A 26891-nucleotide genomic window follows, 5' to 3' on the forward strand; every position below is an offset into this window, starting at 1 on the left:
GCATGTGCTAAAGTCAACTAAATGTCATCCTGGCCAAGTGTGTCCTAGATTGGTGACCCCCACAATGCCTTACAGAGCCTCTCAAAACACTGCTTCCAGGCTGCGACTTTTGGACCTTGCCAGTAGCGCAGAGAGTGGATTTACTTACTGACATGTCCATTCCATGAAGTCTTCGTGTTTCCTGAACCATTACGGTCTCTAGTATTTTATAATACAAAATTTCTGCCAGCTTTAGTCTGTTTACAGCAAAGTCTATTGGGGAAATACAGAGAAAACATGTGTTAATGAATTTTAGTTGTTAAGGACTGAAAAGCAAAAATTATACATAAACTTAAATCTGATACATTAAGAATAGCAGGGTAGCCTGGGAGTGGTGGCTCACACCTGCAATCCTAGCACTCTGGGAGGCCTAGGAGAGCAGATCACCTGAGGTCCGGAGTCTGAGACCAGCCTGACCAACACGGTGAAACTCCGTCTCTACTAAAAATACAAAATTAGCCCGTGTGGTGGTGGGTGCCTGTAATAGCAGCTACTTGGTAGGCTGAGGCAGAAGAATTGCTTGAACCTGGGAGGAGGAGGTTGCAGTGAGTCAAGATCGCGTCACTGTACTCCAGCCTGGGCAACTCGGTCTCAAAAAAAAAAAAAAAAAAGAAAGAAAGAAGAATAACGGGAGAGGAAAAAACTTGAATTTCTAATTTTGGGGGGATTACTTATTTTCAATGCTATGCCAACTTTAGTTTTCTTTTCTTACCTATGTGAGATCCTGGCTGTTCATCTGTTGATTGAGTATAGTGTTGGCAGAAAGTCTCTCCCATTCCTTTTAGTATTTTCATAATGTTTTCCATAGGATTACGCACACAAGATCTACAAAATACAAGAGGACCCTAATTACAAAAACAAACAAACAAACAAAAAAACAACTCTACACCACAGTATTAACATGCCTTCTTTTTTTTTGTTTTTTTGAGACGGGGTCTCACTCTGTTGCCCAGGCTGGAGTGCAATGACGCGATCTCAGCTCACTGTAACCTCTGCCTCCCAGGTTTAAGCGATTCTCCCGTCTCAACCTCCCAAGTAGCTGGGATTACAGGCGCGCGCCACCATACCCGGCTAATTTTTGTAGTTTTAGTAGAGATGGGTTTCACCATGTTGCCCAAGTTGGTCTAGATCTCCTGACCTTGTGATCCACCCACCTCAGCCTCCCAAAATGCTGAAGTAATAGGTGTGAGCCACCATGCCTGGCCCACATGCCTTCTTTCAAGAATTGGTTTTTAGCAGCCAAAGTTGTAATCTCAGTTGGAAATCTACATATGTAAACAAAGCTTTATATGATGACATATTTTAACATGTAAATTACATAATAAAAATACAGATTGTATACACATGTAATATAACTTTGCTGCTGTAAGTTTGACCATACTATGTACCCTATATGAGTGGAATCATGCAGTATTTTGTCTTTTTGTGATTGACTAACTTCACTTAACATAATGTACTAAAGGTTCATCCATGTTGTAGCAAATGGCAGGATTTCCTTCTTTTATAAGGCTGAATAATATTGCATCTCATATCTATATGTGTATCTATATATATACACACACACACACAAATACACACACAGTATTTTGTCTATCAATGGACACTTAAGGTGTTTCCACATCTTGGTTATTGGGAATAATGCTGCAGTGAACATGACGTGCAAATATCCCTTTGAGATGCTGTTTTTAATTCTTTTGGATGTATACCCAGAAGTGGTATTGCTGAGTCATATGGTACTTCTATTTTTAATTTTTTGAGGAACCTCCATACTGTTTTCCATAGTGGCTGCACCACTTTACAATTCTACTAACAGTGTGTAAGGGTTCCTATTTCTCCACATCCTTACCAACACCTGCTATTTTGGGTTTTTTGGGGTGATGAGTGGGAAGTGGCTATGCTGATATGTGAGGTATTATCTCATTGTGATTTTGATTTGCAACTCCCTGATAAGTGATATCAGATATTTTTTTCATATGCTTTTGGCCAGTTGCATATATTCTTTGGAGAAATATCTACTCAATCCTTTATACATTTTTAAATTGAGTTATTTGTTGTTCTTGAGTTTTAGGAGTTCTTTACATATTCTGAGTATGAACCCCTCATCTAATATACGGTTTACAATTACTTTTCCCATTCTATAGGCTGTTTTTTTACTCTGTTGATTGCTTTCTTTGCTATGTTAAAGCTTTCAGGTTTGAGGCTGGGCATGGTGGCTCATACCTATATTCCCAGCACTTTGGGAGGCCAAGGTGGGCAGATCACTTGAGGCCAGGAGTTGGAGACCAGCCTGGCCAACATGGTGAAACCCTGTCTCTACTAAAAATACAAAAATTGGCCAGGCCTGGTGGCTAACGCCTGTTGTAATCCCAGCACTTTTGGAGGCCAAGGTGGTGGATTACTTGAGGTCAGCAGTTCAAGACCAGCCTGACCAACATGGTAAAACCCCATCTCTACTAAATACAAAAAATTAGCCGGGCATGGTGGTGCATGCCTGTCATCCAGCTACTTGGGAGGCTGAGACAGAAGAATCAATTGAACCTGGGAGGTGGAGATTGCAGTGAGCTGAGATCGAGCCATTGCACTCCAGCCTGGGCAATAAGAGCGAAACTCTCTCAAAAAAAAAAAAAAAAAATGTTGGGCGTGGTGGCTTATGCCTATAATCCCAGCACTTCAGGAGGCCAAGGCAGGAGGATCATGAGGTCAGGAGATTGAGAACATCCTGGTCAAGACGGTGAAACCCCATCTCTACTAAAAATACAAAAATTAGCTGGGCATAGTGGCAGGTGCCTGTAGTCCCAGCTAGAGGCTGAGGCAGGAAAATTGCTTGAACCTGGGAGGCAGAGTTTGCAGTGAGCCGAGATCACGTCATTGCATTCCAGCCTGGTGACAGAGCAAGACTACGTTCCAAAACAAACAAACAAACAAACAATGGCCACAATGGCTAAGTTTTATTTATTTTGTTTTTTGTAAAGATGAGGTCTTGCTATGTTGCCCGGGCTAGTCTCAAACTCCTGAGCTCAAGCAAAACACCCACCCTGGCCTATCAAAGTCCTGGGATTACAGATATGTGCCATTGCACCTGGCCTCTAATATAGATATCTTAACAATATTAAGTCTTCCAGTCCATAAACACAGATGTCTTTCTTTCTTTTTTTTTTTTTTTTTTTGAGATAGGGTCTCGCTCTGTTGCCCAGGTTAGAGTACAATGGTGTGATCATGGCTGAGCTCAAGCGACTCTCCCATCTCAGCCTCCCAAGTAGTTGGAATGCATATCACCATGACTAATTTTTAAATTTTTTCTGAGAGACAGGGTCCCATCATGTTGCTCAGGCTGGTCTTAAACTCCTGGGCTCAACTGATCCTCTTGCCTCAGCCTCCCAAAGTGCTGCAATTACAGGCATGAGCCACAACACCTAGTGTTGCCATTTGTGTCTAGACTTTTTTTTCTTTTGCATTCTGTACTTCCTTCTTTTCCCTTATTGACATATTTGTATAGTTGCTTTGTCACTGCTTTTCAACTTACTCATGTTTGAACAGTAGTTCAATCCAGATCTATTTACTCAAATGATATGGAAAGTAGATCCAGGACAGTCTTCCTACCTTACCGGCAGTATGCTTTTCTTCTGAGCTATTTCTGAGGCTGGAGATTGTTCCATCTACTTTCTTGTATCCCGAACGTTTGAGGAATGGGGGAGAGCTCAGCTATGTTCAGCTTTTCTTGGAGAACTAGGATTTTGCTTTGTCTTCTGAGATTTAGTTAAATACTCCCATTCCAGGGTTCACCATTCCTAGTCAGGGACGTCTAGTTATATGAGGATCTCTCCCCCATATCATCATGGAATGTTGGAAAATGGCAGCCCTTGGCAGTTGTTTATATTTCTGCTGGGATCCTGGTGGTGGTACATATAAACTTTTCACTTGGGGAGATTTGTATGACTTTTTATCTGTCTGCCTGCTCCCCCACTTGTTTCTCTCCAAATCTGAAGTATTGATGAGAATTCTCAAGATCTATCACTATACCCTCTTTCTCCAACACTGCTTAGGGATAGGGATACCAGAATCATCAATTTTCTTTTTGATCTCTACTTTGGAAATTTATGTCATGAAATCATCTCTCTCTCCTCATTTGGTTGCCACTGATAAATATTTTGCTGGTTTTTACTATTCTCTTATTTTATTAGGTATTAGGAAAGAAGGTTCTCTGATCTGGCTTCATTCTACCATCTTTACCAGAATCATGCTTCCTCAAAAAAGAAAAAGTCCGGGCGCGGTGGCTCAAGCCTGTAATCCCAGCACTTTGGGAGGCCGAGACGGACGGATCACGAGGTCAGGAGATCGAGACCATCCTGGCTAACACGGTGAAACCCCGTCTCTACTAAAAAAATACAAAAAACTAGCCGGGCGAAGTGGCGGGCGCCTGTAGTCCCAGCTACTCACGAGGCTGAGGCAGGAGAATGGCGTAAACCCAGGAGGTGGAGCTTGCAGTGAGCTGAGATCCGGCCACTGCACTCCAGCCTGGGCGACAGAGCGAGACTCCATCTCAAAAAAAAAAACAAAAAAACCTGTATAAAATTCCATTTTATGGGCTGGGCACGGTGGCTCATGCCTATAATCCCAGCACTTTGGGAGGTCCAGGAGGGCAGATTACCTGAGGTCGGGAGTTCAAGACCAGCCTGACCAACGTGGAGAAACCCCATCTCTACTAAAAATACAAAATTAGCCGGGCATGGTGGCGCATGCCCGTAATCCCAGCTATTCAGGAGGCTGAGGCAGGAGAATCGCTTGAACCCACTAGGCAGAGGTTGCAGTGAGCCGAGATTGTGCCATTGCACTCCAGTCTGGGCAACAAGAGCAAAACTCTGTCTCAAAAATAAATAAATAAATAATTTCATTTTTATGGCTGTACCACCAATATGCAATTAGTCCCCGATCTAATGGACATTTAGAATCTAATGGACATTTAGAATGTCCCCATTTAAAATTAATGTATGCCCTTATACAGGTGATCTTTAGAAACAAACATAAAAATAAATTAAAAAATAAAGTCAATGTAAAATCAAAACATGCATAACTCAGGGGTAGTTAAAGAGTGAAATATCAGTGCTAAATAATCTTTAAGGTACACTTATCTCTAAAAGTCTATACTCCCATGAAATAACATTATATATAATTATTTTTAAGAGATAAGGTTGGCCTGGCATGGTTGCTCATGCCTGTAATCCCAGCACTTTGGGAGGCCAAGGCAGTTGGATCACTTGAGCTCAGAAGTTCAAGATCAGCCTGAGCAACATGGCAAAACCCTGTCTCTACAAAAAATATAAAAAATTAGGCATGGTGGCTTGCACCTGTAGTTCTAGCTACTTGGGGGACTGAGGTGGGAGAGTTGCTTGAGCCCAGGAGGTGGAGGCTGCAGTAAGCTGTGATTGCGGCACTGCACTCCAGCCTGGGAGACAGCGAGACCCTGTTTCAAAAAAAAAAAAAAGGGAGCAATAAGGTCTCCCTATCTTGGCCAAGCTGGAATTAGTCTCACTATGTTGGCCAAACTAGCTTCCCAAGTAGCTGGGACTACAGGTGTGTGCCACTGTGCCCGACTGTTATACATAATTTTTAAAAGGTACTTCAATATGGATTTAGGTCAATATATTTTGTGATTGAAATGGTATAGTAAAACTTGCCAGATGAACATCCACTATCTTGAGAATTCTGAATATACTAAAAACAGAATGGAATAAGAAATCTAATTTTAAAAAGACATTTGAAAAAGTAACAGTATTATACATACTCAAAAATATTTGTAAGTTGGTCACTTGGTGCATTTTTCAGACCAGCCACAATACTCTGTAACCGGCTGACACTTTGGGTGGCTGATGCAACAGGAGTAATGACTGCTTCTTTTTCTCGTAAATATCTCCGTCCTGTCAGAGGGGTAGAAGGTGCAAATGACCTTTTCTGTCAGAAAAGAAAAATCTGTGAGTTTTTAAAAGTTACCATCTTCCTTATTATATGTTTAATTCAGTGCATTTACCATCTTCTCTACTCATATTTAAAATATCCATGAAATTTTTAGCAATACTATGCTAATAACATCCTTATATTTGAATAACACTTTTTTAAAGCACTTTCTACCTATAATTTCATTTAATCTTCACACCACTGATTTGAAAGATAATGTATACATACTTTAATTTTATATATGAGGAAATAGGAACAGAGAAATTTAAAAACGTGTTTCAGTTGACTAAGTTAATGTCAAAGCTTGGACAAAAACTTAGGTTTTACTATGTTCTAGACAAGTGAATTTTCCATTAGATCTCTTCCTCCAACCCATTTTACACATAAATACAGGGTTAAGCCTTGGCCATTAACAATCAAGTCCAGAGTTTTATGGCTGAAGTTACAGAAAAACACATAGTTTGTGTCATGGGTAGGAAAGCAAGCTAAAATTTAAAGCAATGTAACAGAGGCTAAGTTGAAGCAAAGAAAGAACGGTAAGAAAGGAAAACTTCCTCTTCATGCCAAAAGACATATACTCTACTAATAAACCCAGGCATGCTGGGAAAATGGATATAAAATATGAAAATAGTAAGAAATAAGGTAAAAATACTAAATGCCAGTTTTAAAAATTACCTTTTAAGGCTTTCATGGGAAATATGAATTAGTAGAAGAAACTCAAGATTTAACTTGAAAGATGCTTCTGCTGTTAGTAGAATCAGACACACAGAGAAAAAGATCATTCAAGATTGAGGCCAGGCTAGGTTATATTACTTTTTCAAAGTGTTGTTGAAGGTTATACTCCACATTAGCCTGTGCGGTCAGTTTCCCTAATGGGGTGTCACCAGTGAACTTTCGAGGTGTTCCAATTTCCTCTTCTGCGTCTGCCCCCAAAAAGATCCTCTCATCAAAATCACCAACAGTTAGAACATACTCTTCGTACTCCTTATTCACTGCTTTGCTGCAAAGAGAATTATTATAAGCTGTAATACTAAGTTACACAATGGATTTATTTTGACTTGAAGATAGATTTAGTGTTTACAGCTTAGAAAATCTGACAACTTTCTAATTTTTATTAACTCTGCCCATCTAACAATATCAGAGGGTCCTACCTGATTATGGACATTCTTCACATTCACACAACCAATAAATTACTTTGAAAAGTGAGAGACTACATATACTTAATCTGAAAAACTAGTTGAATCTAATTATGAAAATGGTTTCTGATCACTAAGGAAACAATAGTGGCTTTGAAATATGGCAGGTGGAGGTTGCAGTGAGCCAAGATTGCGCCACTGCCCTCCAGCCTGGCAACAGAGCAAGACTCCGTCTCAAAAAACAAAAGGGCCGGGCGCGGTGGCTCACGCCTGTAATCCCAGCATTTTGGGAAGCCGAGGTGGACAGATCATGAGGTCAGGAGATCGAGACCATCCTGGCTAACATGGTGAAATCCCATATCTACTAAAAATACAAAAAATTAGCCAGGTGTGGTGGCAGGCGCCTGTTGTCCCAGCTACTCAGGAGGGTGAGGCAAGAGAATGGCCTGAACCTGGGAGGTGGAGCTTGCAGTGAGCCAAGATCGCGTCACTGCACTCCAGCCTGGGCAACAGAGCGAGATTCCGTCTCAGAAAAAAAAAAAAAATATGGGTACTGCCAACAAGTGATTAGTGAAAGAATGTAAAGTGAAACACAGAGTCATTGGGTTCATTTATTAGTTTCTCAAGAGAACAGCTGTTTTTTGTTTGTTTGTTTGTTTGTTTTGAGACAGAGTCTCGCTTAGTCGCCCAGGCTGGAGTGCAGTGGCGCGATCTCGGCTCACTGCAAGCTCCGCCTCCCGGGTTCACGCCATTCTCCTGCCTCAGCCTCCCGAGTAGCTGGGACTACAGGCGCCCGCCGCCTCGCCCGGCTAATTTTTTGCATTTTTAGTAGAGACGGGGTTTCACAGTGTTAGCCAGGATGGTCTCGATCTCCTGACCTTGTGATCCGCCCGCCTCGGCCTCCCAAAGTGCTGGGATTACAGGCGTGAGCCACCGCGCCCGGCCTGTTTGTTTGTTTTTAAGACAGAGTCTCACTCTGTCACCCAGGCTGGAATGCAGTGATGCGATCTTGGCTCACTGCAGCCTCTACCTCCCAGGTTTAAGCAATTCTCCTGCCTTAGCCTCCCGAGTAGCTGGGACTACAGGCTTGCACCACCATGCCTGGCTAGTTTTTGTACTTTTAGTAGAGATGGGGTTTCACCACATTGGCCAGGATAGTCTCGATCTCCTGACCTTGTGATCTGCCCACCTCAGTCTCCCAAAGTGCTAGGATTACAGGTGTGAGCCACCATGCGCCTGGCCGAGTAGCTGTTTTAAATGCCAATTGGCTGGGTGTGGTGGGTCATGCCTGTAATCCTAGCACTTCGGGAGGCTATGGTGAGAGGATTGCTTGAGGCCAGGAATTTGAGGCCAGCCTGGGCAACACAGTGAGATCCCATCTCTAAAAAAATAAAAATAAAAATAAATACGTAAGTGTCAATGATTTTTTTTTTTTTTTTTGAGATGGAATCTTGCTCTGTCACCTAGGCTAGAGTGCACTGGTGTGATCTCAGCTCACTGCAACCTCTGCCTCTTGGGTTCAAGTGATTCTCCTGCCTCAGTCTCCCAAGCAGCTGGGATTACAGGTGCCACCACACCCAGATAATTTTTGTATTTTTAGTAGAGATGGGGTTTCACCATGTTGGCCAGGCTGATCTCAAACTCCTGACCTCAAGTGATCAGCCCACCCCGGCCTCCCAAAGTGTTGGGATTACAGGCGTGAGCCACCATGCCCGGCCTCTTTCTTTTTTTCTTGGTTTATTTTTGGAAACACGGTCTCGCTCCGTTACCCAGGCTGAAGTGCAGTGGTGCAATCATAGCTCACTGCAATCTCAACCTCCCAGATTAAAATGATCCTTCCACCTCAGCCTCCCAAGTAGCTGGGACTACAGGCTCACACCACTACGTCCAGCTGATTTGTGTATTTTTCGTAAAGACAGGGTTTCACCATGTTCCCCAGGCTGGTCTCCAACCTTCTGAGCTCAAGCGATCTGCCTGCCTTGGTCTTCCAAAGTGCTGGGATTACAGGTGTGAGCCACTGTGCCCAGCCTTGATTTTTATTTTTATTTGAGACGAGTCTTGCTCTGTTGCCCAGGATGGAGTGCAGTGGTGCAATCTCAGCTCACTGCAACCTCCACCTCTTGGGTTCAAGCGATCCGCCTACCTCAGCCTCCCAAGTAGCTGGGACTACAGGCATGTGCCACCATGCCCAGCTAATTTTTCTATTTTTAGTACAGACCGGGTTTCACCATTTTGGCCAGGATGATCTCAAACTCCTGACCTCGTGATCTGCCTGCCTCGGCCTCCCAAAGTGCTAGGATTATAGGCATGAGCCACCGTGCGCCTGGCCGGGTAGCTGTTTTAAATGTCAATTCGCTGGCTGTGGTGGGTCATGCCTGTAATCCTAGCACTTTGGGAGGCTATGGCGAGAGGATTGCTTGAGGCCAGGAATTCGAGATCAGCCTGGGCAACACAGTGAGATCCTGTCTCTAAAAAAATAAAAATAAAAATAAATAAGTGTCAATAATTTTTTTTTTCCCTGAGATGGAATCTCACTCTGTTGCCTAGGCTAGAGTGCAGTGGCATGATCTCGGCTCACTGCAACCTGTGCCTCCTGGTTTCAAGCAATTCTCCTGCCTCAGCCTCCCAAGTAGCTGGAATTACAGGTACCTGCCACCACACTCAGTTAATTTTTGTATTTTTAGTAAAGATGGGGTTTCACCATGTTGGCCAGGCTGATCTCAAACTCCTGACCTCAAGTGATCGGCCCGCCTTGGCCTCTTGAAGTGTTGGGATTATAGGCGTGAGCCACCATGCCCGGCCTCTTTCTTTTTTCCTTTTTTTTTTTTTTTTTTTGGAAATAGGGTCTCACTCTGTCACCCAGACCGAAGTGCAGTAGTGCAATCACGGCTCATTGCAACCTCAATCTCCCAGATTCAAACGATCCTCTCACCTAAGCCTCCCAAGTAGCTGGGACTACAGGCTCACACCACTATGTCCGGCTGATTTTTGTATTTTTTGTAGAGACAGGGTTTCACCATGTTGCCCAGGCTGGTCTCCAACTTTCTGAGCTAAAGCAATCTGCCTGCCTTGGCCTTCCAAAGTGCTGGGATTACAGGTGTGGGCCACCGTGCCCAGCCTTGATTTCTTAAAATAAATGTATTTAAAGCCAACAAGTCTTAGTGACAATACCCATTCAATGCCACTAAAGCAGACAGAACTTGAATTTGGAGGTCTTACTTTGATATAATGTTATGCTTAACAAATTTCAACAAATCAACAAATACGACAGCTTGTGATATGCCAGGCACCACTAGTACCAGATATTTACCTATTATCAGTAAAACTTGAAAGGTCCAGGAGGCATTCTCCTTTTAATATCTGTGAAGAAAAAATTATTTTGGGACACTATATAATTAAGCATATTAATACACACACAAACATGAAATTTATCTAAATTTCCATATTGTTATAACACACACACACAAAACAGAATAATTAAATATTTCTTTCAGACTAGGATAAACTATTTAGCATGCAAATAACATTAAAAAAAAATTTTTTTTTTTTGAGACAGGGTTTGGTTCTGTCACCAGGCCTGGAGTGCAGTGGTACAATCATGGCTCACTGCAGCCTCAGCCTGCCAAGTAGCTGGGACTACAAGCGTGCACCACCACACCCTACTAATTTTTGTATTGTTTGTAGAGACGAGGTTTTGCCATGTTGCCCAGGCTTGTCTGGAACTCTTGGGCTCAAGCAATCCACCTGCCTTGGCCTCCCAAGGTGTTGGCATTACAGGCGTGAGCCACCTCGCCCAGTCCCTGGGATCCTTTAAAAAAAGTTTACTTTGCTAGAGATGTTTAGCATACAGACAATGGGCCATAATATAGATATCTGAGGAACACAAAACTGAATACAAAAGTTTGCATAAAAGAAGAAGAAACCAGTAAGGGAAGAATTTATGCTTAAAGAAAAATCTCTTAATATTTGAAAAGTGGGATACGTAATCCAAACCCCTCCTTTTACCAAAGAGAAATCTTGAGGCCTAACTACATTTAATGGCTTGATGTTGGGGAAGTAAGAAATTGAGACCCAGAGGAACAAGCCAATTCATAAATGTAGAAATAGCTAAGTTAATTACTAAGGAGAAAATGTCCAGAATGCACACAGATAGCTTACAAGTGGCTACAAAACTATCATGGATTTTCTGCTCGATTTACATGGAATTAAAACTGTGGTTGTTGGCCGGGCGCGGTGGCTCAAGCCTGTAATCCCAGCACTTTGGGAGGCCGAGACAGGCGGATCACGAGGTCAGGAGATTGAGACTATCCTGGCTAATACGGTGAAACCCCGTCTCTACTAAAAAAATACAAAAAAAAAAAAAAAAACTAGCCGGGCGAGGTGGCGGGCGCCTGTAGTCCCAGCTACTCGGGAGGCTGAGGCAGGAGAATGGCGTAAACCCGGGAGGCGGAGCTTGCAGTGAGCTGAGATCCGGCCACTGCACTCCAGCCTGGGTGACAGAGCGAGACTCTGTCTCAAAAAAAAACAAAAAACAAAAAACAAAAAACTGTGGTTGTTATACATCATCCGACTTTTAGTCAACAGTCAGCCGTTATTCAAATTGTGGCAGTAAATTAGTCAGCTTATTCTGACTTCCTGTTTTTCCTAATTCTTTGTCAGCCCTACTCTGATGTTCTGTTCTTTACAATTCTTTATCAGTACCTCCTACACAGTCCCTGATAGCTGGGACTGCGGTTGCCTCTGACAGTATGTTTACCTAACAGAACATATAGTTGGTCACATTTTTCAACAGCTCTGTTTCTCACATCACACAAGATCATAAGGAAATTCCGAATCACAGTAGAGGCTAAAGCCTGGGAATCCTGACCCTAAGTTCTATAATGCTGAGAACTTGCTTAAAACTTTTTTTTCTTCTGACACTACTGCTGCTGACCTGTAAACATCTCAGTCATCTAATTATAAGTACAGTACCTTCCTGTCAAAGAGTTTTGAAATATATGGCTTAAAGTAGTGCTCCTTTATTCCTTTTGCTTCTACTAGAAGTCCATCATGCAGTTCACACAGTACAGCAATGATGCAGGGCGGCTCTTCAGAAGCCCTAAAGTCAGCAGTATGAAAATCAGACGGTAAACCTAGTTTGACAGTGTAGGAAGAGCAGAGGGAAAAAAAAAATATGCTCAACTTTCAAAAATCTTCTTCCAAAAACTGATAATCAGTTTTCAAAAATAAATAAAAGGTCTTACCTTTAAATGATGGATTTAGCAAGTCTTGTCTATTTGGGCACATAATCGCATTGGCAAAAATCAGATCCAAGCAGCATAGAAGTAAATGATAAGAGTTTACTAAGTCATCCCCAATCATCCGAAAATTACCTTTATAAGGGGGGAAAAAAAGAAAAGACACAAAAACCAGAAACCTCTCAAGTCAAATAGAACCAAGTTCCCACAGTAGAAATGTAAGACCACTGAAAGTGTCATCTTACCCTTAGTATAAACAAAAAGTGTCCAACAGAAATTAAACAGATCCTTAACACTGCAAGGAATCCTCCTAAAAAGGGAAAAAAATTACTTTTTGTCTGACTAGCTTGCTAAATATCATGTAAACTGAAATAGTAAATATAAATATCAAATAGATCAAATTACACATGAAATTCCATTCATGAAGAAAAGTGATCTACTATTTATGAAATGGACTTAAGTAAGCCTTTACAATCTACATAAAATAATCAGAACATAGGGCCAGGTGCGGTGGCTCACGTCTGTAATCCCAGCACTTTGGGAGGTCGAGGTGGGTGGGTCACCTGAGGTTATGAGTTGGAGACCATCTTGGCCAACACGGTGAAACCCCATCTCTACTAAAAATATAAAAAATCAGCCAGACAGGGTGGTGCACACCTGTGACCCCAGCTACTCAGGAGGCTGAGATAGGAGAATTGCTTGAACCTGGGAGACAGAGGTTGCAGTGAGCTGAGATCACGACACTGCACTCCAGCCTGGGCAGCAGAGCAAGACTCCATCTCAAAAAAAAAAAAAAAGAAAGAAAAATAAGTAAAAGTATTATTCTGAATTTCCAAATATGGATAATTGTACATGGATTTAAAAAGAAAATAATTAAGCTCTTTGCAGGAATACTTTTCATAAAAAACAGACTTTCGAAAAAGTACATTCTCTTAGTTTGTATCATAATCTTTTTGTCAATTATGTAAGGATTAAGGGCTCACCTCTGCTTCCGGCTTCGCAGTAACTTTGGTGGTTCTTCATATGGATTTTGAAATATATCTAAAAAAATTGGCTCATATTTTTTGAATATTACAGTAGACACCTCAAAATTTCTCTCTAGCCTTTCTATACGTTCACGAAATTCTTGTGGTAGATTTGACATGTCCATCCACTTCTTCATTTTACTAAAAAATTGTATTAAACTAAAAAAAAAAAAGGGAGGAGAAAAAAGTCATCTTTAAAATTCATTTATATAACGGATTGAAAGGAAATATTCTATTCACGACTAAGATTCTTTATTAAAAAGCCAGACCTCCCAGGCAACATAGTAAGACCCCAACTCTACAAAAATTAAAAAAATTATCTGGGTGTGGTGGCACGTGCCTGTAGCTCCAGTTACTCCGGAGGCTGAGGTGGGAGAATTGCTTGAGTCTAGGATGTCGAGGCTGCAGTGAGCCTCGATCATGCACTCCAGCCTGGGTCACAAAGCAAGACACTGTCTCACATGAACAAAGAACAAACACCATCCCTCAAGCCTAAATTTAATTAAAAAAAAATCCTCATTATGAAACCACTTTGGTTCCCAGGATCACCAGGAGAATACAGGTTATTAATTAGTGGTCATCACATAGAGCCTTACTTCTATGGAGGGAGCAAGAGCGCCTATCTACTTCCTTTATTCTCTATATTACCTAGACAGTATTCTGCATAAAATTTACAAAGTTAATGTTAGTTAACAGATTGATAGGTTATAAAATTAGTTTGAGGAAAAACAGAAGTCTCCCAAATGGAAAGACAATTTCATTTTCCAAATGGGAATTTGATTATGAAGCACCAGATTGTTATAGGTTAGGAGTAAAACTCAAGAGTTTGAGTTCCAATGCGTGGTTCCACCACCAAAAGTAAAGGTAGCACATACTCAGAAAAAAACTTAATAGCTCTGCTGCCCAGGCTGGAGTGCAGTGGCACCATCTTGGTTCACTGCAACTTCCACCTCCTGTGTTCAGGCAAGCCACCGCGCCCAGCCCAATTCTGGGTATATTTTTTTATGTCTGTATGTTAGTGTGGTCTTAGATAGAAAACTTGCAATGTCAAAGCTCACTTAATTAAAGGTCTAGCAATATACACAGAATAATACTTGTAATTTTTTTTTTTTTTTTTTTGAGATGGAGTCTCACTCTGTTACCCAGGCTGGAGTGTAGTGGCATGATCTTGGCTCACTGCAACCTCTGCCTCCCAGCTTCAAGCAATTTTCCTGCCTCCACCTCCTGAAAGCTGGGACTACAGGCACGCACCACCATGCCCGGCTAATTTTTGTATTTTTAGTAGACGAAGTTTCACCATGTTGGCCAGGATGGTCTTGAACTCCTGACCTCAGATGATCCAACTGCCTCAGCCTCCCAAAGTGCTGGGATTACAGGCGTGAGCCACTGCACTCGGCCCTATGTTCTGATTATTTCATGTATATTGGAAAGGCTTACTTAAGTCCATTTTGCCCAGCCAATACTTATAATTTCTTTTTAAGGTGACAGAAGACATTAACAGAAAATTATCCAATGCTATGTAATATGGTTTGGATGTTTTGTCCCCTCCAAATCTCATGTTGCAATGTAATTTCCTTGGCTGGGCATGGTAGCTCATGCCTGTAATCCCAACACTTTGGGAGGGTGAGGCTGGAGGATCATCTGAGTCCACCAGTTTGAGACCAGCTTGGGCAACACAGTGAGACCTCGTCCCTACAAAAAATGTAAAAGTTAAGGCCGGGCGCGGTGGCTCAAGCCTGTAATCCCAGCACTTTGGGAGGCCGAGACGGGTGGATCACGAGGTCAGGAGATCGAGACCATCCTGGCTAACACGGTGAAACCCCTCTCTACTAAGAAATACAAAAAACTAGCCGGGCGAGGTGGCGGGCGCCTGTAGTCCCAGCTACTCAGGAGGCTGAGGCCGGAGAATGGCATGAACCCGGGAGGCGGAGCTTGCAGTGAGCTGAGATCCGGCCACTGCACTCCAGCCTGGGCTACAGAGCGAGACTCCGTCTCAAAAAAAAAAAAAAAAAAAAAAAAAAAAAAAAAAAAAAAGTAAAAGTTAGCAAAACATGGTGGTGTGTGCCTGTGGGCCCAGCTACTCAGGGAGCTGAGGCAGGAGGATCACTTGAGCCTGAGGGGTTGAAGCTGCAGTGAGTCATGAACATGCTATTGCCTGGGCAAGAGAGTAAAAGACTTTCAAAAAAATAAAAAAGAGGCCGGGCGCGGTGGCTCACGCCTGTAATCCCAGCACTTTGGGAGGCCGAGGTGGGTGGATCACGAGGTCAGGAGATTGAGACCATCCTGGCTAACAAGGTGAAACTCTGTTTCTACTAAAAATTAGCTGGGCATGGTGGCGTGAGCCTATAGTCCCAGCTACTCAGGAGGCTGAGGCAGGATAATGGCGTGAACCCAGGAGGCGGAGGTTGCAGTGAGCCGAGATTGTGCCACTGCACTCCAGCCTGGGCGACAGAGCAAGACTCCGTCTCAAAAAAATAAATAAATAAAAATAAAATAAAATAGAATAAAAAAGAAAAGTGACCTCCAATGTTGGAGGTGGGCCTAGTGGGAGGTGTCTGGGTCATCAGAGCAGATCCCTCATGAATGGCTTGGTGCTGTCCTCATGGTAATGAGTTTAGTTGTCACTCACCTGAGATCTGGCTGTTTAAAAGTGTGGCACTTCCCACCCTCAATTGCTCCTGCTCTCATCATGCAATGTGCCTCCTCCCCCTTCACCTTCCACCATGACTGTAAACTTCCTGAGGCCCTCACCAGGAGCAGATGCCAGCCCCATGCTTCCTACACGGCCTGCAGAACCCTGGGCCAATTAAATTTCTTTTTTTAAATAAGTCACTCAGCCTCAGGTATTCCTTCATAGCAATGTAAAATGTCCTAATACAGCATTCAAACTCCGGACATGCTGATTAAAATCTGACACTCTTAAGAACCTCATTAAAAGATTCTTATCAATAGCAGCAAAACATTCGTCAGATTACTAAACATTTTTTTGGCTTACAAAAAATTATGCTCCCTTACAAAGGACTTCAAAAATGTTGTTTTTTGGCCAGTGCAGTGGCTCACACCTGTAATCCCAGCACTTTGGGAGGCCAAGGCAGGTGGATGACCTGAGTTCAGGAGCTTGAGACCAGCCTGACCAACATGGAGAAACCCTGTCTCTACTAAAAACACAAAATTAGCCAGGCGTGGTGGCGCATGCCTGTAGTCCCAGCTACTCGGGAGGCTGAGACAGGAGAATTGCTTGAACCTGGGAGGCGAAGTTGCGGTGAGCCGAGATCGCACCATTGCACTCCAGCCTGGGCAACAAGAGCGAAACTCCATCTTAAAAAAAAAAAAATTGTTTTTATATTTGGATGATCACATTTTGCATGTGAAACCCTTTGCTTTGAGGACATTTCCACTTTTGAGCCCTGTCTACCACTAGACAGATCAGCTTTACTGGAAGCTAGGATGAAGGCATATAATCATATTCTTTGTCAGATACATCTGCCTGAGATTTTGAATCTGAAGCTGGTGGTGCAGAGAAGTGAAGAAGTGGTAATTTCTTACAGCAGGATCAAGCTCCCGGCACAAATAAAGTGGCAATGTCCAGGGACAGCATTGCTAGCTATGCAAACTGTGTCCTTGCTAGATGGATTCTGTGATACGGTTTTTGGCTGTGTGGCCACCCTCCTTTTGTTCCTGGCCTTTTCTAAGCCTAGTTTTCTTAAGTCATCCTAAAGATTTTATCACCTATCCAATACTTCTTTTAAGTCAGCCGAAGTTGATAAGTGACATCTTTTATTTTTTTGAGATAGGGTCCTGCTCTGTCACTCAGGCTGGAGTATAGCGGCGTGATCGTGGCTCACTGCAGGCTCGACTTCCTGGGCTCAAGTAATCAGTCCTCCCGCTCCAGCCTCCCAAGTAGCTGGGACAACAGGTATGTGCCCCCACACCCAGCTAATTTTAAAATGTTTTTTAGAGACAGGGGTCTCACCTTTTGTTGCCTAGACTGATACCCGCTTTTTATAAACAAGAGCCTTGACTACTACACCATCATATAATCCATTGCACATACTGCTCTCCCAAGAATGGTTTTCCTAACCTGGAACAAAATGCATCAGAATGTTTGAAAACAAAAAAACCTTATAGCACTGTTATAACTTAAACCATGATTACAGTTTTTAAAACTAAAATAAGAAGCAAAGTAAACTTCACAGCTTTCAATTCATTGGGATTCTGTTATAAAGAATATGATACTGCTGGGTGTGGTGGCTCATACCTATAATCCCAGCACTTTGGGTGACTGAGGTGGGAGGATTGCTTGAGCCCAGGAGTTTGAGACCAGCCTGGGTAACCTAGTGGGACCTCATCTCTCCAAAATATTGAAAAATTAATTAGACTTGGTAGTGTGCACCTATAGTCCCAGCTACTCAAGAGGCTGCGGTGGGAAGATTGCTTGAGCCCAGGAGGTCAAGGCTGCAGTGAGCTGTAATCACATCACTGAACTCCAGCCTGGATGACAGAGCGATGATTATAGGTGTGAGCCACCATGACTGGCTCGCAGTGAACTTGCAAAATAAGTTTTAGTAATATATTTGGCCTGATTATTTGCATAGGGGGCAATAAGAATAGTGAGTGGCCACCTAGGCTCTTTTAAGTTGGTTTTGTTGGAACATTCATAAGGAATTTTGGATTAGACTTTTAAAAGCCTTGAGGCTAAGAAGACAAGCCAAGGATCCATCATCAGACTGTTCCCATAATACCTGTATGCACTGGGTGAAATCCTCTCTTCCTGAAGTCCCCAGAATATCTTGAGGTTCCTGGGCTTGTGAGAAAGTGACATTTTTTACTTATTGCAAGGTCAGGAACCTTGTTAGGGAATCTTTGAACAATGATTGCTCAAGGAATTGCTTTGATCAAAAGGACAGTCATGTAGTCTGAAACAGGTTCCAGGATCACTTCTCTCTTGTTTAAAATTCAGCTTTGGTCCTTTGTAATATTACCCCCTCCATTGGACTCAACTTCTTAGGAATGAACCTTCCTTATGATGTGAGATATTGACCTAAATATGACCCAAATACATGATTGTTTTGCAATGGCGAGTCAATCTTCCCAATCTTTTTTATCAGCTCTATAAAGTAAACCTTGGCTGGTGCAGTGGCTCACACCTGTAATCCCAGTGCTTTAGTGCTTTAGGAGGCAAAGGCAGGAGGATCTCCTGAAGCCAGAAGTTTAAGACCAACCTGGGCAACAAAGCCAGACCCAGTCTCTAAGAAAAAACAAAAAACAAAACAAAACAAAAAGTTAGCCAGGCACGGTGGAGTGCACCTACAGCCCCAGCTACTTAGGTCACTGAGTCAAGAGGACAACTTGACCCCCAGAGTTTGAGGCTGTAGTGAGCTATGATCATGCCATTGCACTCCAGCCTGAGCAACAGAGTAAAAGCCTGTCTCTAAAAAAACAAAAACAACCTCAATGTTTTAAAGCAGTCTGGTTATATCTGAAAATATGCCATTCCAATCAAAGTCTAGGTAAAATAACCAGTGTCTATGATTGTGTCCTTAAAAGCAGAACTTTAATTCCAGCTCCATCAAGTGTGGAATTGGTTGCTTGAATAAAGTATGAATCTCAAACCAAAATTAGGTTTGAAACCTGAGAGAAGACTCACCAGAGACCCCTGCTGGCCCAGTGAGATTGGGTGATAGGTACCAAGGCTCCAACTATAATATCAGCAAATGGAGGCTCCCTTCAGGTCCCTTCATGGTTGCCAAAATGTCAAGCAGCCACTAGACGACAGCACAGAGCATGTGTCTCTCTGCGGGAGGAGCCTGTGAGGCTGGGCCAGGATTATAAGGTTTCTGCTTCACGAAGGGACAACGCAGAGGCCCAGGAACAAAAATACCAGAACCAGAAACCCCAGGGACCTGCATACCTCCTTCTTTTCCTCCTCCTCAGGCTGGGGCCAGCCATCCCTCCTGCTGGTGCTGACACAGTCAGCCCTGCACCTCAGTGGAGCAGAGCACAGCATAGTTCACTGAGGCAGAGCTGGGCTGGACTAACAGCTAAACGGCTGAGTTACCATTTAATGTGTATAGTAAGAAAGTTCGGGAGATGGTGGTGGTGATGGTTGAACAATGTGAAGGTGAAGGTATATAATGTCACTGAACTTAAAAATTGTCAATTTTATGAATTTTATGATATATATTTTACCCTACCACCAACACCACACACACACATGCACACACTCTCACTCTTTCTCTCTCTAGAGTTTACCCTCCATATCTGTGAGTTCCACATAAATGGATTCAAACAACTACACATCAAAAATATTTGGAAAAAAAGGATGATTGTGTCCGTATTGAACATATACCAACTTCATTTCTTGTGATTATTCCCTAAAGTATACAGTGTAACAACTACTTACATAGTATTTACATTGTATTAGGTACAAATAATCTAGAGAAGGGACCAAGTATGGTGGTTCACACCTGTAATCCCTGCACTTTGGAAGGTGAAGGCGGGCAGATCACTTGAGCTCAGGACTTCAAGACCAGCTTGGGGAACACGGTGAAACCCCATCTCTAAAAAAAAAACCAGAGCTACAAAAATTAGCTGGGCATGGTGGCACATACCTGTAGTCCCAGCTACTCGGGAGGGTGAGGTGGGAGGATTGCTTGAATCTGGAAGGCAGAGGTAGAAGGGAGCTGAGATCATGTTACTGTACTCTAGCCTGGGAAACAGAGTAAGACCCTGACTCAAATAATAATAATAATAATAATAAAAGTTTAAAAATTATATTTAAATTGAAATTTTGAAAATAGCCCAAATTATTATAAGTCAAAACAAATAAAATCATTTGAAATTTTTGTTTATTTCTCTGAATGAACACATTGATGCTGGGTAACTGCTCTTTTAGCATTAAAAATTTGACACTTAAAAATGTTTTGGGGGAGGCTGGGTGCGGTGGCTCATGCCTGTAATCTTAACACTTTGGGAGGCTGAGGTGGGTGGATCACTTGAGGCCAAGAGTTTGAGACCAGCCTGGCCAAAATGGTGAAACCCTGTCTCAACTAAAAATACAAAAATTCCCTGAGCGTGGTGAAATGCGCCTGTAGTCCCAGCTACTCAGGAGGCTGAGGTGGGAGGATCGCTTGAGCCCAGAAGGCGGAGGTTGCAAGTGAGCTGAGATCATGACACTGCACTCCAGCCTGGGTGACAAAGTGAGACCCTGTCTCAAAAAACACAAACAAAAAATAAAATAGATAAAAACAGGCTGGGCGCGGTGGCTCACGCCTGTAATCCCGACACTCTGGGAGGCCGAGGTGGGTGGATCACGAGGTTAGGAGTTCAAGATCAGCCTTGCCAAAATAGTGAAACCCCGTCTCTATTAAAAATACAAAAATTAGCCGGGTGTGGTGGCACATGCCTGTAGTCCCAGCTACTGGGGAGGCAGAGGCAGGAGAATCACTTGAACCCAGGAAGCAAAGGCTGCAGTGAGCAGAGACTGTGCCATTGCACTCCAGCCTGGGAAATAGAGCAAGATTCTATCTCAAAAATAAATAAATAAATAAAATATAAAAACATTTTGGGGGAAAGGGACTTTGAGAATATCAATCCACATTTTAAAAAGACTTAGGGTTTTTTTTTTTTTTCCCCATAAGTTTATAACTATTTTTAATGGATTTTTTTTTTTTTGAGAGTAGGTCTTGCTTTACCAGCCTGGCTGGAGTAGAGTGGCATGATCATAACTCACTGCAGCCTCCACCTCCTGGGTTCAAGTGATTCTCCCACCTCAGCCTCCCAAGTAGCTGGGATTACAGGCATGCACCACCACGCCTGGCTAATTTTTGTATTTTTTGTAGAGACAGGGTATCACCCTGTTGCCCAGGCTGGTCTTGAACTCTTGGATTCAAGAGATCTGCCCACCTCAGCCTCCCAAAGTGCTGGGATTACAGGTGTGTGCCACTGAGCCTGACCAAAAAAGACATATCTTTTGACCCTTTTTTAGGAATAATACATATTTTTGGAATTTATCAGAAATATCACCTTTACAATGATGTTTATTTGTCTGCAACTACAAAGGACTGGATACAATTGAAATGGCCATAAGGCATGGCTAAATATATGAAAGATCCTTATATCCTAAAATATCCTAGAATAGTTAAAAAAAATTAATGAGGTAGAACTACATATGCTGATATAGAAGAATTTCCAAAATATAAAGAAAAATAACTGTAATATTTTTTATTACATAAAAAATAACATATAATATATGCAACACATATAGTATAATTTCATTTATGTTTTAAAAAGAAAAAACACCAGCCTGGGCAACATGGTGAGACCCCTCTCTCTACAAAAAATATAAAATTTGCCAAGCATGGTGGCGTACACCGATGGTCCCAGCTACTCAGGAGGCTGAAGTAAGGGATCGCTTGAGCCTGTGAGGTCTAGGCTGCAGTGAGCTGTGATCACACCACTATACTCCATCCTGAGTGACAGAGCAAGACTCTGTCTCAAAAAAATAAAGAGAAAAGAAAATAAAAAGAAAAAATACCAAAAAATAGGTTTATATGTTTGTACATAAGAAGGTTTTTTTTTTTTTTTTTTTTTTTGAGGCAGAGTTTTGCTCTTGTTGCCCAAGCTGGAGTGTAATAGCACAATCTCGGTTCACTGCAACCTCCACCTCCCAGGTTCAAGAAATTCTCCTGCCTCAGCCTCCCAAGTAGCTGGAATTACAGGTGTGCCCCACCACGCTTGACTAATTTTTTGTATTTTTATAGAAACAAGGTTTCACCATGTTAGCCAGGCTGATCTTGAACTCCTGACCCCACGTGATCCGCCCGTCTAAGCCTCCCAAAGTGCTGGGATTACATGCGTAAGCTACTGCGCCCAGCCAGAAGAAATTATTAATAATGGTTAATTATGGAGAGTGCCAAAAGGAGACGCCTTCCCCCCTCCCTCCCTCCCTCCCTCCCTTCCTTTCTTTCTTTCAGATGGAGTTTCACTCTTGTCACCCACACTGGAGTACAATGGCATGATCTCTGCTTACTGCAACATCTGTTTCCTGGGTTCAAGCGATTCTCCTCCCTCAGCCTCCCCAGTAGCTGGGATTACAGGCGCCCACTACCATGCCCAGCTAACTTTTTTGTATTTTTAGTAAAGACGGTGTTTCATCATGTTGGCTAGGCTGGTCTTGAACTCCTGACCTCAGGTGATATGCCCGCCTCAAAAGTGCTGGGATTATAGGTGTGAGACACTGTGCATGGCCAAGGAGACTCCTTTCTACTTATAAGTCTTCTGTATTATTTAAAAATTTTGAAAATACATTTGTGTGTGTGTGTGTGTGTGTGTGTGCGCGCGGTAAAACATACATAACAAACAACCTTTACCATTGCAACCATTGTTAAGTCTATAGTTCAGTAGCATTGAGTACATTCACATTGTGCAATCATCACTACCATCTATCCCCAGAGTTTGTTTCATTATTTGAAATTTGATTTTTTTTTTTTTTTTTTGAGACGTAGTCTCGCCGTCGCCCAGGCTGGAGTGCAGTGGCGTGATCCTGGCTCACTGCAAGCTCCACCTCCTGGGTTCACACCATTCTCCCGCCTCAGCCTCCTGAGTAGGTGGGACTACAGGTGCCCACCCGGCTAATTTTGTTTTTGTATTTTTAGTAGAGACGGGGTTTCACTTATTAGCCAGGATGGTCTCAATCTCCTGACCTTGTGATCCACCTGGCTCGGTTTCCCAAAGTGCTGGGATTACAGGCGTGAGCCACCGCGCCCGGCCTTGTCTTTTTTTTTTTTTTTTGAGACGGAGTCTTGCTCTGCCGCCCAGGCTGGGGTGCAGTGGCCGATCTCAGCTCACTGCAAGCTCCGCCTCCCAGGTTTACGCCATTCTCCTGCCTCAGCCTCCCGAGTAGCTGGGACTACAGGCGCCCGCCACCTCACCCGGCTACTTTTTTGTATTTTTTAGTAGAGAGGGGTTTCACCGTGTTAGCCAGGATGGTCTCGATCTCCTGACCTCGTGATCCGCCGGGGCCTTGTCTTTTTATTTGAGATGGAGTCTTGCTCTGTTGCCCAGGCTGGAGTGCAGTGGCGCTATCTCAGCTCACTGCAACCTCCACCTCCAACGTTCAAGTGATTCTCCTGCAATGTACTGCTCTACAGTTTTTGTTGTAATTCTTTTTTGTTCAGTTTCCCCCAGAATTTATTATTACAAAGATTTTTGAAATTATATGAACAATGATGAGAAACATTGACAGAAAAAGATCAGATTGTTTTATACTAACAATGATAATGTCTTGCTCAATTAAAAAATTAACCCCATTGATCTTCATTTACTTTTTATCATCTTATTTTATTTTTAGAACCAAAATTGTTTAAAAACATTTTTTTTTTAGGCTGGACATGGTGACTCACATCTGTAGTCCCAGCACTTTGGGAGGCTGAGGCAGGTGGATCACCTGAGGACAGGAGTTTGAAACCAGCCCGGCCAACATGGTGAAACCCTGTCTCTATTAAAAATACAAAAAATTAGCCAGGCGTGGTGGCAGACACCTGTAATCCCAGCTACTGGGGAAGCTGAGGCAGGAGAATCACTTGAACCTGGGAGTCAGAGGCTACGGTGAGCCGAGATCAGGCCATTGCACTCTAGCCTGGGCAACAAGAGTGAAACTCCATCTCAAAAAAAAAAAAAAAAATTTAAATTTAGCATGAACTAAAATCTATTTGCCATTCCTGGATAGGGCTTTAAACTTTGCTCCTCTTCTATTCTGGAAACCCGGAATAGCAAATAGACAATGACCACAAATAGTTTTGTCCCAGAAACAAAGAATATTATTATATTCATTAGCATGAATCTAAACTGGATCGCTAAATTTGTTTCGTTTCCTATCCAGACAAATAATTCTATATGCTTGATACTAGAGTAAGTAAAAGATGTATCTGAGACCCATTGAGTAGCTGCAAGGGGAAAAAAATTAATATACAGTAGAGAAATAGGACAACATCTTGACCAGATGATAAAAATTAACATCACCAATGAGATGAAGGTGGATAACACGTGCCATCATCAGATGTGATCTCCTTAGGACACAAAATCACTTATATAGTTTTCCATCACGGAATGAATAACCTGCATCTTATCAAAAGTTAATAGGAGACAAATCCAAAATTGGGAACCATCTATTCAAAGAGGGGATGAGGGTGGGCACAGTGGCTCATGCCTGTAATCCCAGCACTTTGGGAGGCTGAGGCGGGTGGATCACAAGGTCAGGAGTTTGAGACCAGCCTGGCCAATATGGTGAAACTCCATCTCTACCAAAAATACAAAAATTAGCTGGGTGTAGTGGCATGTGCCTATAGTCCCAGCTACTCAGGAGGCGGAGGTTGCAATGAGCTGAGATCGCACCACTGCACTCCAGCCTGGGCAACAGAGTGAGACTCTGTCCCAAAAAAAAAAAGGCTGAGGCAAGAGGATCACTTGAGGTCAGGACTTTGAGACAAGCGTGAGTAACACAGTGAGACCCTGTCTCTATAAAAAGATTTTTAAATATCAGTCAGGCATGGTGGCACATGATTGTAGTTTCAGCTACTTGGGAGGCTGAAGCAGGAGGATCATTTGAGCTGAGGAGTTTGAGGCTGCAGTGAGCTAAAAAGGTGCCACTGTACTCGAGGCCTGGGCAGAGCAAGATCCGGTCTCTAAAAAATTTTTTTTAATTAAAGAAAGGGACAAAGTGATTGTGGATAATATTCCTCCAAAATGGTAATGTCATAAAAGAAAAAGAAAGGCTGTGGAAATGTTCCTAATTAAAGAAGAATAAATACACATGATAAGCAAATGCAATACTTGATCCTTAATTAGAAATTGTACTTCCAGAAAAAAAAATGCTATAAAGAACATTATTGAATCAACTAACAAAACTAGAACAGAGATATCTGGTTAGATAAAATTATTTTATTAGTGTTAATTTTGCTGAAGTTGGTAACTGTACTGTAGTTATTTAAAGAAATACACAGTGAAGTATTTTGGGGTAAAAGGCTATAAATGTATGCTACTTAGATTGAAATGGTTGAGGAAAAAAAGAGGAAGGTCTAGCCGGAAAGGTTGGCTCACGCCTGTAATCCCAGTACTTAGGGAAGCCGAGGCAGGTGGATCACCTGAGGTTGGGAGTTCGAGACCAGCCCGACCAACATGGAGAAACCCATCTCTACTAAAAATACAAAATTAGCCAGGCGTGGTGGCACATGCCTGTAATCCCAGCTACTCGGGAGGCTGAGGCAGGAGAATCGCTTGAACCCGGGAGGCAGAGGTTACGGTGAGCCAAGATTGTACCACTGCACTCTAGCCTGGGCAACAAGAGCGAAACTCCATCTCGAAAAAAAAAAAAGAGAGAAAGAGAGACAGATCTATATATTGAAGAAAAAAAAATCAAATGAGAAAGCAAAAGGGGTAAAATGTCAATAACAGGTGACTCTGAGTCAAGGATATATGGGTATTGTCCTTTTCTTATTTTTGCAACTTTTCTGTAAGCCTAAAATTATTTCCAAATTTTAAAAAATTAATTTAAAAAAATATAGCTAAAGATTTAACACAGAGGTTTCTAGCAGAATTTGTGAAAGGCAGAGAAAGAATATGAAAATTGGGAAAGGATTATCTACGTTTTAACAAACTTAGAATTAAATGAAGTCACACAGTGGCTCACGTCTGTAATCCTATAGCACTTTGGGAGGCCAAGGTAGGCAGATCACTTGAGGTCAGGAGTTCGAGAACAGCCTGAGCAACATGGTGAAACCCCATCTCTACTAAAAAAAATACAAAAAATTAGCCGGGCTTAGTGGTGTGTGTCTGTAATCCCAGATACTTGGGAGGCTGAGGCATGAGAATCATTTGAACCCAGGAGGCAGAGATTGCAGTAAGCCAAGACTGCGCCACTGCATTCCAGCCTGGCTGGCACAGTGAGACTCTGTCTCAAAAATAAATAAATAAATAAATAAAATAAAAATTAAATGAAGTCAAATGATTTCAAAACAAGAGAAAACTGATTCTAAAATTTAGAGCTTATATAACACTTAAAAACATGAAAGAGGTTTACCTTAATTTAGCTGAACGTAGTATTCTGGTAAGTGAAACACAGTTGCCTTCCATGATACCCTTTCCAACCGTGGGAATAATGCTTTTGCGGCATGCAACGTATAATGAACATGCCAACCAGTGTGTAACTTCTCCCTGGCAAGCAAAAGACAAACAGAAAAACAGATATAATATTACGTTAAAATGCTTTAATTCTGGAAAGAAGAGATGTAGAATTATCTGGTCTCAGTTTTCCTTATGTAGATAAAGGGCCAGAGAAGTGAAGATATTTGCCCAAGGTCACAAAGCTGCTAGCTGTAGTAATGGGTATAAAACTCCTTACTCTTAGTTCTGTGCTTTTACAACTATAACATGATAAATTAATATTAATCTAAAGATAAAAGCCTGACTTGGTGGCTCATGTTTATAATCCCAGTAACTCGGGA

General features: G+C 42.3%; 1 protein-coding gene and 1 long non-coding RNA gene across 13 annotated transcripts in view; one reads left to right on the forward strand and one right to left on the reverse strand.

The window, feature by feature from the left end:
* LOC144332136 (uncharacterized) overlaps positions 1 to 26891 on the forward strand; it is a 118687-nt gene that overhangs the window by 91135 nt on the left and 661 nt on the right. The gene's annotated exons all lie outside the window — the stretch shown is intronic.
* Positions 1 to 26891, reverse strand: part of RBL1 (RB transcriptional corepressor like 1) — a 91698-nt gene that overhangs the window by 57959 nt on the left and 6848 nt on the right. For 8 of the 12 annotated variants that reach the window (XR_013399853.1, XR_013399855.1, XR_013399854.1 and 5 more), the window contains exons 2-11: positions 26468 to 26601; positions 13348 to 13548; positions 12610 to 12674; positions 12371 to 12499; positions 12099 to 12259; positions 10438 to 10487; positions 6805 to 6991; positions 5822 to 5988; positions 752 to 864; positions 149 to 252 (exon numbers count right to left, since the gene is read on the reverse strand). Coding sequence is in view for 6 of the 12 variants with exons in the window: in XM_077951700.1 (XP_077807826.1) it covers positions 149 to 252; positions 752 to 864; positions 5822 to 5988; positions 6805 to 6991; positions 10438 to 10487; positions 12099 to 12259; positions 12371 to 12499; positions 12610 to 12674; positions 13348 to 13548; positions 26468 to 26601 (1311 nt within the window). In the remaining 6 variants the exon portion in view is untranslated. Of the gene's footprint in view, positions 1 to 148; positions 253 to 751; positions 865 to 5821; positions 5989 to 6804; positions 6992 to 10437; positions 10488 to 12098; positions 12260 to 12370; positions 12500 to 12609; positions 12675 to 13347; positions 13549 to 20000; positions 20049 to 26467; positions 26602 to 26891 lie in introns of all 12 variants that reach the window. The other 4 variants (XR_013399852.1, XM_077951699.1, XR_013399857.1 and 1 more) reach the window with 2 other exon arrangements.

The sequence above is a fragment of the Macaca mulatta genome, chromosome 10, assembly GCF_049350105.2.
Source record: "Macaca mulatta isolate MMU2019108-1 chromosome 10, T2T-MMU8v2.0, whole genome shotgun sequence".
Classification (NCBI taxonomy): Eukaryota; Metazoa; Chordata; class Mammalia; order Primates; family Cercopithecidae; genus Macaca; species Macaca mulatta.